The sequence below is a fragment of the Apodemus sylvaticus genome, chromosome X, assembly GCF_947179515.1.
Source record: "Apodemus sylvaticus chromosome X, mApoSyl1.1, whole genome shotgun sequence".
Taxonomy (NCBI): domain Eukaryota; kingdom Metazoa; phylum Chordata; class Mammalia; order Rodentia; family Muridae; genus Apodemus; species Apodemus sylvaticus.
The window spans coordinates 151576716-151593812 of NC_067495.1; the positions used below are offsets into that span (position 1 = coordinate 151576716).

The window sequence follows — 17097 nt, forward strand, 5'->3', positions numbered from 1 at the left end:
TCCACAGAGTCCAAAGGGCTACTGGGTTTGTTTTGTTTTAGGAAGCTTCTACAGGAGGAGGTTTCCATATATTTTTTCCAAATATATTTAGTGTTGGTTATCCAGCCAAATATTCCCTCTTCGAACCTACTGAGTCACAATGAAGACATGAGAGTAGGAAGACGACTTGTTGGCAAGAAGGGGTTTGGCTGAGGTGGGAATGAGATAAGCAAGGATAACAGGTGGGAGGTAAATATGATCAAAACACATTATATACATTTATGAAATTATCAAAGAATAAAATATTTAAAAGAATCATCATTTGGTTGATTTTGGCCCTGAGTTTGACTATTTCCTACCTTCTACTCCTCTTGGGTGAGTTTGCTTCTTTTTGTTCTAGAACTCTCAGGTTTGCTGTTAAGTTGTTAGTGTAAGATCTCTCCAATTTCTTTACCCGGGCACTAAGTGCTATGATCTTTCCTCTCAGCACTTCTTTCATTATGTTCCATAAGTTTGGGTAGGATGTGTAAGTATTTTCATTAAATTCCAGGAAGTCTTGAATTTCTTTATTTATTTTTTCCCTGACCAAGTTATCACTGAGTTCAGTTTCCATGTGTATATGGGCTTTTTGTAGGTTTTTGCTGTTCTTGAAGACCAGCCTTAGGCCATGGTGATCTGATAGGATGCATTATTTCAATCTTCTTGTATCAGTCAAGGGTTTTTTTTGTGACTAATTATATGGTCGATTTTGGAGAAGGTTCCATGAGTGTGCCTATGCCCCCCACCACTAAAGGCATAAAGAAAACAAAGCATTAAATTCTATCTCTCAAAGTTTTGCAATCAATGTATATAATACTTTAAGAGGGGGAATATGAAAAGATCAACAGAAATGGAGGAATAGTTTATATATGTAAATACTATCTAGCTGCTAAAATACAAGTTTGTCCAGTAATATCAAGCATTCTGTAGGCACATCATCTAGCATGCGTTAGTTCCCTGAACAGTAGAACCCAGTAACCCTTTGAACTCTCAGTGGTGTGTGTGTGTGTGTGTGTGTGTGTGTGTGAGAGAGAGAGAGAGAGAGAGAGAGAGAGAGAGAAAGAGAATTACACAGAAACTCGAAGTCTTTATAGTCTGTCTATAATTATCTCTCTCATAAATACCAAACTGATGGTGACTTTATTTCAAGAGTTGTCATGACTCATAATTTAATTTCTTTTTATTTATTAGATATTTTCTCTATTTACATTTCAAATGTTATCCCCTTTCCTGGTTTCCCCTCTGAAAACATGCAATCCCATCCCCCCTTCCCTGTGCTCGCCAACCCACCCACTCCTGCTTCTCGCCAACCCACCCACTCCTGCTTCCCTGTCCTGGTATTCCCCTATACTGGGACATCGAGCCTCCTCAGGACAAAGGCCCTCTCCTCCCTTTGATGTCCAACAAGGCCATCCTCTGCTACATATGAAGCTGGAGCCATGGGTACTCTTTGGTGGGTGGTTTAGTCCCATGGAGCTCTGGGGTTACTGGTTGGTTAATAATGTTGTTCCTCCTATGGGGTTGCAGATGCCTTTAGCTCCTTGGGTCCTTTCTCTAGCTCCTCCATTGGGGACCCTGTGCTCAGTCCAATCGTTGGGAGAGCACCCACCCTGTATTTGTCAGTCACTGGCAGAGCTTCTCAGGAGACATCTATATCAGGCTCCTATCAGCAAGCGCTTGTTGGCACCCACAATAGTGTCTGGGTTTGGTGACAGTATATGGGATGGATCCCCAGGTGATGTAGTCTGAGAATGGCCTTTTCTTCAGTCTCTGCCTACACTTTGTCTCTATATCTCCTCCCATGGGTTTTTTGTTCCCCTGCCTAAGAAGGGCCAAAGTAATCACACTTGGGTCCTCCTTCTTATTGAGCTTCATGTGGTCCGTGAATTGTATCTTCGATATTCCAAGCTTCTGGGCTAATATCCACTTATCAGTGAATGCATACCACGTGTGTTCTTTTGTGATTCGGTTACCTCACTCTGGATGATATTTTCTAGTTCTATCCATTTTCCTGGATCTACATGACAAGAACTTCAAGTCTCTGAAGAAAGAATGTTGAAGTCTTTGAAAAGACTTCAACAAATGGAAAGATCTCCCATGCTCGTGTATTGGCAGGATTAATATAGTAAAAATGGCCATCTTGCTAAAAACAATCTACAGATTCAGTGCAATCCCCATCAAAATTCCAAGCACCTAAAGAAATGTTCAGCATCCTTAGTCATCAGGGAAATGCAAGTCAAAACAACCCTGCGATTCTACCTTACACCAGTCAGAATGATACGATCAAAAAGTCAGGGGACAGCAGATGCTGGTGAGGATGTGGAGAAAGAGGAACACTCCTCCACTGCTGGTGGGAGTGCAAGCTGATAAAACCACTCTGGAAATCAGTTTGTCTTTTCCTCAGAAAATTGGATATAGTACTATCTGAGGACCCAGCTATACCACTCCTGGTCATATACCCAGAAGATGCTCCAACATGTAATAAGAACACATGCTCCACTATGTTCACAGCAGCCTTATTTATAATAGCCAGAAGATGGAAAGAGCCCAGATGTCCCTCTACAGAGGAATGGATACAGAAAATGTGGTACATTTACACAATGTACTATTTAGCTATTAAAAATGACTTTATGAAATTTGCAGGCAAACGGATGAAACTAGAAAATATCCTGAGTAAGGTAACCCAGTCATAAAAAAACACACATGGTATATACTCATTGATAAGTGGATATTAGTCAAAAAGAAGCTCTGAGTATCCAAGATACAACTCACAGACCATATGAAACCCAAGAAGAAGGAAGACCACACCAAAGTGTTGGGGCCACAGTTCTACTTAGAAGGGGAGTGGCAATCATGGGAAGTAGAGGGAGAGAGGGATCTGGGGGAGGAGAGAGGACAGGTAGGGAAAAAGGAAGGTTGGTTTAGATATAAGAGGAGATGGGAGAGAAGTACAGAGGGTCAGGAATTTGAAAGGAGGTGTGTAGTAGTGGGGGAGGGGGGAACAGTGGGTAGTAACTAGAAAGTCCCAGATATCAGGGACCCAAGAGTTTCCCAGGACCCAACAGAGAGAACATTAGCTGAATACCCAACAAAGGCAATATAGAACCTGTAAAGACCATATCCAGTGGATAGGCATGGCCCCGGTTTGAGGGATGGAGCCACCTACCCACCTCAAAAATAATAATCCAGAATTCCTTCTGTCAAAAGGAAATGCAGGGACAAAGAGTGGAGCAGAGTTTGAAGGAAAGGCCATCTAGAGCCTGTCCTACCTAGGGATCCATCCCATCTGCAGACACCAAACACTGACATTATTGCTAATGCAAGAAGAGCTTGCTGACAGAAACCTGGTATAGCTTTCTGCTGAGAGGCCCTGCTGGAGCCTGACCAATAACAGAGGTGGATGCTCTCAAACATTGGACTGAGCATGGAGACCCTAGTGGAGGAGTTAGAGAAAGGACTGAAGGAGCTGAAGAGGTTTACAACCAACCCCACAAGAGGAACAACAATATCAACCAACCAGACACCCCAAGTTCCCAGAGACTAAACTACCAACCACAGAGTACAGATGTGGGGACCCATGGCTCCAGCTAGATATGTTGTAGCAGAGGATTACCTTATCTGGCATCAATTGGAGGCAAGCACCTTGGTCCTGTGGAGGCTAGATGACTCAGAGTAGGGGAGTGCTAGGGTACTGAGGTAGGAGCTGGTGGGAAGGTGGGGGAACACTCTCATTGAGGCAGGGGATAGAGGGAGGGGATAAGAGGTTTGTGAAGGGGAAGCTGGGAAGAGAGATAACATTTGAAATATAAATAAATAAAATAACCAATAAATATATGGAAAAAGGAAATAATTTAAACACACAAAAAATAAAAATGTCTTAATATTTTAATTATGTAAGTCTTTCACTTCCTCAGATTTAGTTCAAGATCCCTTCCCTTCCCTTCCCTTCCCCAGGCTATTATGAATAGGTTTGTTTCCCTGTTTTCTTTCTCAGCCTTTGCAATTTGTACAGAAGAGGACTCCTGGTATTTTCTTTTTTCTTTCTTTTTTACTTTTTTTGTTAATCTTGCACTATGCTACTTAGCTGAATGTGTTTTATTAGCTGCATGAGTTTTCTGTTAGAGCCTTTAGGATCTTTTATGCATAGAATCATACCACCCGCAAATAAAGATATTTGAATTCTTTTACTAGTTGTATCTACTTTATCTCTTCTTGTTTTGTTGCTCTAAGACTTCAAGCACTATTGAATTGGAGTCAAGAGAATGGACATCCTTGTCTTGTTTCTGGTTTTAGTGGAAATACTCAGTTTTTCTTTGTTTAATATGATGCTGGCTTTTAACTTGTATATTGCCTTTATTAATTTGAGACGAGTCTTTTGCATCCTGATTTTATAAATGTTATTTTCTGCATCTAATAAGATGCATGTTGTTTCTGTCCTTGAGTCTATTTCTATGACAGAGTACATTTACTGACTTATGTTTGCTGAATCATACCTGCATCTCTGGGATGAAACCTACTTGATCATGATGAATGATATTTTCTCATGACGTTAAATTCATTTTACAAGTATTTTATTGAGAAATTTCATGACTGTGTTCATCAAAGACATTGGCCTATATGTTTTTTATTTTTATCTGGTTTTGTTATTATTAGTGGTTTCATAAAAATAATTTGAAAATGTCCCCCCCCTATTTCTATTTTATGGGATTATTTGAAGAGTATTGGTTTTCTCTGAAGATCTGGTATCCATCTGATTCTGAGCTACGTTTTAATAGCTGGGAGATTTTTAATGATGATTTATATTTATTTGTTTTTATAGGTCTGTTTAAATTATTTACTTCATGTACATAGTTTGGAAGTCATATGCATCTAGAAATTCATCTATTTCTTTTAGATTTTCCACATTTGTAGTATCTAAGATTTTTTAGTATATCTTTATTATTCTCTGAAGTTTCTGTCTCTATCATCTCCCCTTTAACTGTCTCTACTTCTATCAAGGCTTTTTATTCTAGCTAATTTGGTTAAAACATTGTCAGACTTGTTAATATTTTCAGAGAACCAATTCTTTGTTTTATTGACTTTATTTTTTCCTGCTTCTATTTCATCTATGATTTCGTTTGTTGCTTCTTATCTACTATTTTGGGGTATAGGGCTTTTGTTTTTGTTGTTTTGTTTTGTTTATCCAAGGCTTTCAAGTACATAGTTCAGTTATTAATTTGCGATCTTATAGAGAAAAACCTATAGAGTTTTGTTTGATATAGGCACTTAGTGCTATAAACTTTCTTCTTAGAATTGCCTTCATTCTGTCCCATAAATTCTGTTATGTTGTGTTTTCATTTTAATTTAATTCTAGGGATTTTAAAATTCCCTGCTTGATTTCTTCCTTTATCCAATATCATTCAGTGGAGCTGTGTTGTTTGGTCTCCAGGATTTTGTGTACTTTCTGTAATTTCTATTGCTCTTGATATCTATCTTTATTCCACTGTGGTTCAGTTTTCTTATATTTGTTGAGACTTGCTTTGTATCCTAGTAAATAGTCAGTTTTGGAGTGAGGTCCATGGGATGCTGAAAAGAAGATAAACTCTTTGGTATTTGGTTGGAATGTTCTACAAATGTCTGTTAGTTCCTTTTGATTTTATGTTTATTTTATGATGTAATTTAATTGCAGAGTTTGTCTCTTTAGTTTTTTTATTTAAACAGGTGACCTTTCTATTTCTGAGAGTGAGGTATTTAAGTCATCCATTATCACTGTGTTGGAGTTAATCTTTTGTTGCAGATCTAATAGTATGTTTTTTATAAAATTAGATGTACTTGTGTTTGATTCATGTATTTAGTATCTTCTTGGTGGATAGTTTCTTCAATGACTATAAAGTGACCCTCCATATCTCTTATAACTAGTTCTAATTTGAAGTCTATTTTGACAGATATTAGAATAGCTTCTTCTTATTCTGTTTGCTTGGACAACATTTTCCCATCCCTTAACACTACAGTGGTATTTACTGTTGTAAGGTAAGGTGTGCTTTGGAGGTCATAAAAAGACGCAACCTGCTTTCTAATCCAATCTGTTCATCTGTGTTTCTCACTGTTTATCTGTGGGTCCATTAAAATTAAGAGATATTATTGAAAGTTGTGTGTTAATTTGTGTCATTTTGATGTTTTGTGGTGTTTTTTTCAACTTCTTTGAATTAACTCTTCTGGAATTGTTTTTTACCTGTGACCTCTTGAGTATGTTTATCCTTCTATTCAGATCAAAATACTCCTTCAAGTATCCTCTGTAGTGCTGGCTTAGTGGTCAAAAATTTCTTTAAACTATTTTTATCATGGAAAGTTTTTACTTCTCCTTTAGTTTTAATAGTTTTGCTGACTATAGTAGTCTGTTTTGACAGTTGTGGTTTCAGAACTTGGACTACATATTTTTTTCAAGTTTTTTGTCTTTATTAAGTTTCTATCTAATAAATAAACAGATGTTATTCTGATAGGCCTGCCTTTTTAAGTGACTTGACTTTTCTCTAGAAACTTTCAATATCCTTTCTTTATTGTGTGTTCTTAATATTTTAACTATAAAAATGCAATGAAGAGTTTCTTTTCTGTTCTGATCTCTTTGGTATTCTGTAGGACTCTTGTACCTGAATGAGCATGTAATTTTCTAGGTTTAGAAAATTTTCATCTATTCTCTGTGCTTTTGCTATGTATTCTGCTGTGCCCCACAATTCAAAAGTTAGGGTTTTTTTTGTTTCGTTTTTTTTTTTTTTTTTTTAATACTGCAGAGCCTTCCCATTTTCGTGTGTGTGCGTGTGAGTGTGTGTGTATGTGTGTATATAGTATATGTGTTTTGCCTGCATGTATGCAAGTGCACTGTGTGTGTGGCTGGTGCTCACAGAAGCTAAAATATAGTTCTGAACCCCCAGAACTGGAGTTATAGATGGTTGGAAGCTAGCATATAGATGCTTAGCAATAAATTACATCCTCTGCAAGGGCAACAACTGCTCTTACCTACTGATCCATCCATCTCTCCAGGCCCTGTTCATTCACATACACACATTCACATACACACACACACACACACACACACACACACACACACACACACAATTTCTTTTAATTTGTATTATATTTTAATATAGTATATATTATATATATTATAATAATATGAGATAATTACATCATTTCCTCCCCTCACTTTCCTTCCTGTAAACCCCCAAAATTTATGGCCTTTTTCATTGTTTTTATATGTATATTTCTCTACATAAATATAACAAGCTTAGTCTGTATAATATTATGTGTGTGTGTATATATATGTATGTGTATATATATATATATATATATATATGTATGTATGTATATATTTTGGATAAACAGCTGGTGTATTCTTCTGTGGTGAGGACTACCTCTCCCATTTTAGCTTTTCTTAATTTCCTTAGCACTTTGGGTAGGGTTGAAACCTCCTGGGCTTTTATTCACATATATTAACATTTCAATATTAACAACAATTAACAATTGTTAACAACAATTAACAATAATAATTAACATATTAACATGTCTTAATTTAACAACAAACAAAGCTCATGTTTAAGCAGTCATGTTTTTGAGACTTTAGTGGTACAGCTTCTGGCATCACTAAGAGACAGAATCTCACAACAAACTCTCTGTTATGCTAGCTTTCACTTGTTTATTTTTTAAAAACTTCTCATTGACTTTTACTGAGTGATCTAATTTCTGTACATTCTCTTCCTGCCCTGGTTCTTTTTTTACATAATCCATTCTGTTGGTAAGGTTTTCCACTGAGGTTTTTGACTTTTTAAAACTTTATTTCAGCTTGGTTTTTGTTCACCCAGCCTTTTTGTGAAATTATGTTTTTGTATCTTACGTTGACTTCTGCATTTCATTCATGTCTTTGTTTCTGTTCTTTTGGCGTGTATTCATGTCTTTGAGTTGTTTGAACATAGTTTTAATTATTCTTTTAAGTTCTTGTCTGGAAGTTTTTCTAGGTCGCTTACATTTAGGTGCCATTATATCATTGGCTGTTTATGGAGGAGACATGCTGTCTTGGGTTTTTCTTCTGTTTTTGTAATTTTTTTCTTTTCTCTGACTTGTACATTTTGGGTAGTTTGTTGGTTGAGTTTTTTCCTTTCTTCCTTTATGTCTTTCTTTTCAAACTTCTCTTTCTTCCTTTAGTATAGAAATTTATAATGTTGAGAAGGTTAGAGATGCCTCTAGGCATATTTTTTTCTACAGCCTACTTCAATAAGGGTTCAATCTCCTCTCTACCTTACCACCTGCCAGAGGTAGTGAATAAAGAAAAGTTATTAAGATTTGGGGAAAGTAGACCTATTTAAAAATAGTTCTTTAGGGTGATTCCAATCTTTATTGCTCTCAGTTCAGTTCACTACCAAACACCAAACAGGAATCTGCATGTACAGACTAGTCCACTCTGCAGACACCACACATGAATCAGCAAGGGCAGTTCAATCCACCAGAAACTGTGAGGCTCATCAACTGGCCTAAGTCCTTGGAAGCGGCAAGAAGCAGCAGGAACCTCAAGAGAAGTTTTAGGCGAGTTTCTTTCTAGGAAGTCACCAGAAGTGAAGCTCAGCAATGCAATGTAAGGAGAACCAATATATGTGTCTCATTAGTGAAGACTAGCGAGATGAATAAAATGAACCAATGCTCCAGCTTCCACTGTCTGTCATATTTATATTCTTTCTAAAAATCACGTCTTTTTACATGTCTGATATAGCAAAACATCCTTTCACTTGTGTGCCCCAGCAAAACATAATTGGTGATAACTGACTTTCCAAAGAAACCATAAGTTTCCACTTCAGATGCCCATTTCCCTCTGTGGGGCTTGTAAAAGATGTTCTGGGGTAGTGTAGGCAGGCCCAAGTAGGCTAAGCCAGATCCCCTTCTTTCTGAACGAGGCTGTGTTGGCTGTACTCATAGAGCAAAATTACTAGGAGGTGGGTATGGTGAGAAGTCCATGGTCCTTGCCTGAAGTGTCTGGATGGTAGGTAAGCCTAAGCAAGGGAAATAAAGTCTCCTACTACTTTCTACTGAGAATGTTAATTCTTATACCTGCAACTAAAGCACTTAGGACATCAAGGCAGAATAATCACTAGTTTAAAGCCAATCTGATACATAGTGAATTTAAAGACAGGCAGGACTATATTACAAGACACATCTCAAAAACAAAATAAAAAACAAGGCAAAACAAAACAAAGAGTGGTGAAAACAGACAACCTTACAAAGTTTTTAGCTTAGAGATTATCCTATTTCAAATTAAGTATTATGCTACCTGTAACAAAACAAAACAAAATTAAAAGGTGATTGAAAATGTTTCTAAATCAAGGGGGAAAACTAACTGAAATGTCCCTATTTTGGAAAGAGAAAAACTGTTTTTTCATAAGAATCATTGAATAATACCTCAAAAAAATCCAAGTTTCCTGTATACTTACAAGTGAAAAAGAGTGTAGTTTCATCCAGACGAATTGTCTTTGGCTTAATGCATAAATCCACACTGGCAGTGTCCAGGCTCCGCTGGTGAGTCTTAGAATTATAGCATGATGCTGAGCGGCAGTGGTCTCGAAGCCAGACATAATCAAAGCGCATCACTGTGCTAGCATATTGCAGTTCTAGGGAAAAAATCAGGTTTAACAGAAATACTTATTTAGGAAAACTAAACACAAAAAGTCAAAAATATTCTTTCTAAAATACTTTTTTTATTTTTATTATGTTCAATACAATATATATTTTATACCAATCATGAAAATGGACATGTTATTAAATGAACATAAAAAGATAAAGCCTTTTGTTTCTTTGGTTGGTTGTTTTATTTTTAGTAGAACTTAAAATCTTGGCTCTTATTGTGGTACAAACCCAAAATAAGAACAATTTTTAGACATTGGAGTTCATTGTAATAATAAAAGACTTTTACTAACCAAGTAAGAATAACGAAGGCCAGCCCTTTGTCATTTGTCAAAAATACTATAAAATTTCTATGATAGAAAATGTTAAGATTTTGGTAAATAAAACACATAGGAGTATGAAAAGCTCAGATTGTAAAACGTGTTTTTGTACTATTTTTTCTTTTAGCAATTCTTTGGTTATGTTGAAGTTATGAAAAAATTAGAATAGAAAGAAAGTAAATGATGTTCCTACATATCAGTTTACTTATTTAAATGAAGTAAAAATGAAGTAAAATTTATAAAAGCAACAGAAACTATAATATGTCTGGAAATAAAATGTAGAAAAGTAATATGAAGAAATCTATAAAACTGTTCTACAAGACTTGAAGGAAGCCAGCATGTTAAAATACCAGGCTTACAGACTGGGGATTTCAAAGCTGGAAAGAGATTAAATTCTAGAAAGTCATACACAAATTTCATATAATACCAATCTATATCTTAGAGATTTTCACATATTAGACAAGGTAATTCTAAAATCCATATTGAAAAAACAATAAAGTAAATTTTTTGAAAGAGAAGGTGTGAAATACCAGCTATAAAAGCACTGTACCCTCCCTCCCCCACCAAGCCTTTGAGCAGGGAATTTCAGACTCTGGTGCTAGCTATGACTTCTCACCTAGGGTGGAGCTCTCAGACCAAAGTGAAGTCCATTGTTCTTCCAGATCTACAACTTCCTGAATTAAGCAGGCAACCTGCCAAGCAAAGGATGCCAATGCCTGCTGAGCAGCCAAACTGGTTCTCCTGAACAGAGTCTGGAACTTTGGGGGAAGAGTTTTACCCCCAAATTTAAATTCTGAGACAGCCATTAAAATGTGGAGCCTTGATTAGCAATCCATTGTCTTGGTCTTGATTCTTTTTTTTTTCTTTTTCTTTTCAACTTTTTTTTATTAGATATATTCTTTATTTACATTTCAAATGATTTTCCCTTTCCTGATTCCTCCTTCCCCAAAAGTCCCATAAGCCCTCTTCCCTCCCCCTGTCCCCAATCAACCCTCTCCCACTTCCCTGTTCTGGTAATCCCCTACACTGCTGCACTGAGCCTTTCCAGAACCAGGGGCCACTCCTTCCTTCTTCTTGGGCATCATTTGATATGTGAATTGTGTCTTGGGTATTCCAAGCTTCTGGGCTAATATCCACTTATCAGTGAGTGCATACCATGTGTGTTCTTTTGTGATTGGGTTACCTCACTTAGGGATGATATTTTCCAGTTCCACCTACTTGCCTAAGAATTTTATGAATTCATTGTTTTTAATAGCTGAGAGGTACTCCATTGTGTAAATATACCACATTTTCTGTATCCATTCCTCCATTGAGGGACATCTGGATTCTTTCCAGCCTTTGGATATTATAAATAGGGCTGCTATGAACATAGTGGAGCATGTGTCCTAATAACATGCTGGGGAATCCTCTGGGTATAATATGCCCAGGAGTGGTATAACAGGATACTCCGGTAGTATCAGTCTGAGGAACCGCCAGACTGATATCCAGAGTGGTTGTTCCAGCTTGCAATCCCACCAGCAGTGGAGGAGTGTTCCTCTTTCTTCACATCCTCACCAGCATTTGCTGTCTCCTGAGTTTTGATCTTAGCCATTCTGACTGGTGTGAAGTGAAATCTCAGGGATGTTTTGATTTGCATTTCCCTGATGACTAAAGATGTTGAACATTTCTTTAGGTGCTCCTCAGCCATTCGATATTCCTCAGGTGAAAATTCTTTGTTTAGCTCTGTACCCCATTTTTTAATAGGGTTGTTTGGCTCTCTGGAGTCTAACTTCTTGAGTTCTTTGTATATATTGGATATTAGCCTTCTGTTGGATGTAGGGTTGATAAAGATCTTTTCCCAATTTGTTGGTTGTAGTTTTGTCCTATAGACAGTGTCCTTTGCCTTACAGAAACTTTGTAATTTTATAAGGTCCCATTTGTCAATTCTTGATCTTAGAGCATAAGATCTGTTCAGGAATTTTCCCTCTGTGCCCATGTGCTCAAGGGTCTTCCCCTGTTTCTATTCCATTAGTTTCAGTGTGTCTGGTTTTATGTGGAGGTCCTTGATATACTTGGACTTGAGCTTAGCACACGGGGATAAGAATGGATTGATTTACATTCTTCTGCATGCTGATCTCCAGTGGAACCAGCACCATTTGTTGAAAAGGCTATCTTTTTTTTTTCCCACTGGATGGTTTTAGCTCCTTTGTCAAAGATCAAGTGACCATAGGTGTGTAGGTTCATTTCTGGATCTTCAAATCTATTTCATTGATCTTCCTGCCTGTCACTGTACCGATACTATGATTTTATTATTATTATTTTCTATATTCTTTGTTTACATTCCAAATGATTTCCCCTTTCCCAGTTCCCCCCTCCTTATAAGACCCATAAGCCCTCTTCCCTCTGCCCATCCCCCTTCCATTTCTCTGTCCTGGTAATCCCCTACAATGCTGCATCAAGCCTTTCTAGGACCAGGGCCCTCTTCTTCCTTCTTCTTGGGAATCATTTGATATGTTAATCGTGTCTTGGGTATTCAGAGCTTCTGGGCTAATATCTACTTATCAGTGACTGCATTCCATGTGTGTTCTTTTGTGATTGGGTTACCTCACTTAGGATGGCATTTTCCAGTTCCAACCATTTGCCTAAGAATTTCATGAACACAATTGTTCTGTAGCAGTGCTTGAGTTCCGGGATACTGATTCCCCAGAAGTTGAGAATAGTTTTAGCTATCCTGGGTTTTTTCTTTTTCCAGATGAATTTGAGAATTGCTCTTTCTAACTCTATGATGAATTGAGTTGGGAGTTTGATGGGGATTGCATTGAATCTGTAGATTGCTTTTGGCAAGATGGCCATTTTTACTATATTAATCCTGCCAATCCATTAGCATGGAAGATTTTTCCATCTTCCGAGTTCTTTGATTTTTTTCTTCAGAGACTTGAAGTTCTTGTCTTACAGATCTTTCTGAAGATGGTAGTCTCACCTCTAACTGCGGGACTCCCTGCAGAGCAGATGTCCCCTGGCAGGGTAGGTACACAGATGGCTGTGGAGCTGCCTAGCTCCTGGATGCAGGTGGTGCCTTGGCAGGCCATGTCCTGAGCAATCTTACACTCTATTGTTCCCTGGGTACCTGTCTGCACCTGTCTGGCTCAGTCAGAGCAAAGATCCTTGGTCTTGATTCTTTCTGCTGTACTTCCCATCCATCCCCAGCACCCTTTCCAGGTAACCCGTTAGATGTAACTGTGGGCAGTTGCAAAGCACATTATAAAATTATAATTTTAAATGTATTAGTAGAATAGATCAAGAAAACAGGATAATATTTCCAACTAGACCCATAAGTACAAGGGAATATGGTATATGAAAAAGGTGTCAGTATCCTGCACCTCTACACCTCCCCACTCTCTCCTTCCCACCCTCTCTGCATCTCTAGCTAAGCTGACTCACCCTCCCCAGTCTCTCATGAATATTGAGCAGTCCCTGTTCAATTTCCTGAGCTCCATTGTGGAAGCTGGGGCATCACCAGTGGTTCACAGAGCCAAAATATCCGAGGCTGTGCAGACAAATGGAACTTAATCATTAAGCAAAACATGGGAACTCTGTAAGAGTTACAAGGAACCCTCCAGTAGGCAATAACAGATGGCTTGGAGATTGTGGTTTCACTTAAAAGTCTACACAGTGAATTAATGTGCCCAATATGTTTGCATATGTTGAAGAACACCATGACTACAAAGGATTGTTTATATCAGTTTTGTGCAGATTGTATTATCACAGCCCTTAGAAGTGGCGCTAGTGAGACTGAGGTAGTCTTTAGGCCCCATCTAACTCTTATGGAAAATGACAACAGTGAACAGACAAGATACATAAAGACTTCGGGAAATGTTACTGTTGATCACTTATCCAAGTATCTGGCTGTGAGGTTAACTTTAGAAGAGCTTTGAAGCAAATGAGAATCAAATCAGATGAACCTGGATACTGCCAGTGAGAAACAGTACACCATTTAAATAGTCACAGCCATTGGCCAGTTCACTGTTTTAAATGGTTCATTTTCTTTGGAATTGGTCAGTGAGAAATACTGGAAAGTAAACAAACCCATGCAACTTTATATGCACCCAACAAGGAGCACAAATGAGCTTTGAAAAATCAATTCTGAGACTGAACTTTGTAAAGATGTACCATCATTACTTTTATAGACAGATCTGGGATATGTTCAGTTTTCTTTCTGAGCCAGACTTGTTTACACTATTAATTAATGTCTCCTTAATTTAAAGATAATACACCTACAGTAGAGGACTACTGGGTCTGTGTTCATTCAGAGATGATATACCTAAACCTCAAGAGACTGGAGGCCCAGGAAGTTTAGAGGTTGGGGTGAGGATATCCACTTGGGAGACAGGGGAGTGGGGAGGAGGTACAGAATGTGGAACTGTCAGAGGGTGGATGGGGGGCAATAAAATATGGAATATAAAAAATAAATTAATTAATTTTTCCAAAAAATTAAAGACAATACTGTTTGGAAAGGACTCTAGTAATTCAGTACTCCACAACTCCCTTAATAGTATATCTAAGTTATATCCTTATAGAAAATATGGTTCCTTTGGGGAGGATACTTTGACCTAGGAGTTTTTATAGTTTTGTATTATTTATTTTTTTTCCGTCCAGTTTTTGATCTTTTTGAGACAGGGTCTCATTATAAAGTCCTGGCTAGCCTGGAACTTCCTGAGTAGAACAGTTTGGCCTCGACTTTGGAGTAATACTCCTGCCCAAGTACTGGGATTCTGCCTGGCTTAAGATTCAGTTGGCCATCAACCGTCTTTCCCCCTTTCAAAAGGTTTTTAGCTTAAAGAATATTAGACAATATGGATTCTGACTCTTTTCCCTTGGAGTCTTGTATATTTATAGTTTTCTATAAAAACTGTTGTATCTTCATGAAGACCAAGGCTCAAATTTACTGTGCTTAAAACAATTCTCATAGGATTATTATTTTCATGGTATTTTCTTACATAATATCTCATTTAAAGGAGGTTCTTGAGCGCACCATCTCCAAGCCAAGCAGGAAGACATATCCACCGAGCAGCCAGCGTGGAGGAAGCAACCTCCACAGGTGAGACAGGCCCTACAGATCGGAGGATCCTGTCCAGAGGCCTCTGGCAGGAGCCTTCCAGTCTCTAAAATCAGAAGTAGAAACAACTAAGAAAACTCAAAGGGAGACAACTTTGGAGATAGAAGGATATTTCTCTAACCTAAAGAAGGAGATGGCCATAAACATACCAGAAGCCTACAGAACTCCAAATAGACTAGACCAGAACAGGAAGTCCTCTTGTCACATAATAATCAAAACACTAAATACTCAGAACAACAACAACAAAGAATATTAAAAGCTGTAAGGGAAAAAGTCCAAGTAACATATGAAGGCAGACCTATCAGAATTACAAAACACTTCTAAACAGAGACACTAAAAGCCAAAAGAGCTTGGACATAGGTAATAAAGACCATAAGGGAACACAAATGCCATTCCAGGCTACTATACCCTGAAACACTCTCAATCATCATAGATGGAGAAACCAAAATATTCTATGACAAAACCAAATTGAGGTTTCTAGAAGGAAAACTCCAAGGAGGGTTCCTACACCAAAGAAAAAACAAGAAATTTAATCATCTCGCAACAAAACCAAGAGAATCACATGAACATAATACCACCTACAATAACAAATATAACAGGAACTAATAATAATCTGCTTTAATCTTTCTCAGTATCAATGGACATGATTCTCCAATAAAAAGACATAAGTTAATAGATTGGATATGCAAGCAGAGTCCAGCATTTGCTGCATACAAGAAACGCATCTCAGTGACAAAGGGAGTCAATACCTCAGATTAAAAGGCTGGAAAAAAGTCTTACAAGCAAATAGTCTCAAGAGAAACACAGGAGTTGCCATTCTACTATCCAATAAAATAGACTTTCAACTAAAAGTTATTAAGGGATGGACACTTCATATTCATCAAAGGAAAAGTCTACCAATATGAAATCTCAATTCTGAACACCAATGCTCTGAACGCACGTGTACCCACATTCATAAAAGAAACTTTACTAAAGTTCAAAGCACACAATGCACCTCTCACATTAATATTGTAAGACTTCAAAACCCCACTCTGATCAATGGACAAATCATGGTAACACAAACTAAACAGAGACGTAGTGATGCTAACAGAACTTATCAAAGTTATAAACAAAATGGATTTAATAGATATCTATAGAACATTTTATCCTAAAACAAAAGAATATACTTTCTTCTTAGCACCTCATGGCACCTTCTCAAAAATTGATCATATAATTGGTTATAAAACAGGCCTCAACAGACATAAGAAGATGGAAATAATCCCTTGTATCCTATCAGATCACCACAGAATAAGGCTGATCTTCAACAACAACAAAAATAACAGAAAGCCCAAATATATGTGGGAGCTGAACAACTCTCTATGTGATGACAACTTGGTCAAGGAAGAAATAAAGAAATTAAAGACTTTTTAGATTTTAATGAAAATGAAGCCACAACATACCCAGATTTATGGGGCACAATGAGAGCAGTGCTAAGAGGAAAATTCATAGCTCTGAGTGAACCCCCCCCAAAAAAAGAAACTGGAGAGAGCAAACACTAGCAGCTTGACAGTATATCTGAAGGATCTAGAAAAAAAGAAGCAAATACACCCAAGAGTAGTAGATTGCAGGAAATAAACTCAAAGATGAAATCAACCAAGTAGAAAAAAAAAAACTAATCAAAGAATCAACCAAACCAGCAGTTTGTTCTTTGAGAAAACCAACAAAATAGATAAACCCTTAGCCAAACCAACCAGAAGGTACAGAGACAGTATCCAAATTAACAAAATCAGAAATGAAAAGGGAGATATAACCACAGAAACCGAGGAAATTAAAAAACTCATCAGATCCTGATACAAAAACCTATACTCAAGACAACTAGAAAATATGGGTGAAATGGACAATTTTTTTTTTGCTTTTTTTTAATTGATATATTTTTATTTACATTTCAAATGATTTCCCCTTTTCTGGGTCCCCACTCCCCGCAAGTCCCATAAGCCCTCTTCCATCCCCCTGTTCTTCCATCCACCCCTTCCCACTTCCCTG

The 17097-nt window shown here is 37.5% G+C and overlaps 1 protein-coding gene across 5 annotated transcripts in view; it reads right to left on the reverse strand.

Moving 5' to 3' along the window:
• Tmlhe (trimethyllysine hydroxylase, epsilon) overlaps positions 1-17097 on the reverse strand; it is a 164654-nt gene that overhangs the window by 51116 nt on the left and 96441 nt on the right. For all 5 annotated transcript variants that reach the window (XM_052171126.1, XM_052171127.1, XM_052171125.1 and 2 more), the window contains one exon: positions 9471-9647. In XM_052171126.1, the coding sequence (XP_052027086.1) occupies positions 9471-9647 (177 nt within the window). The remainder of the gene's footprint in view (positions 1-9470; positions 9648-17097) is intronic.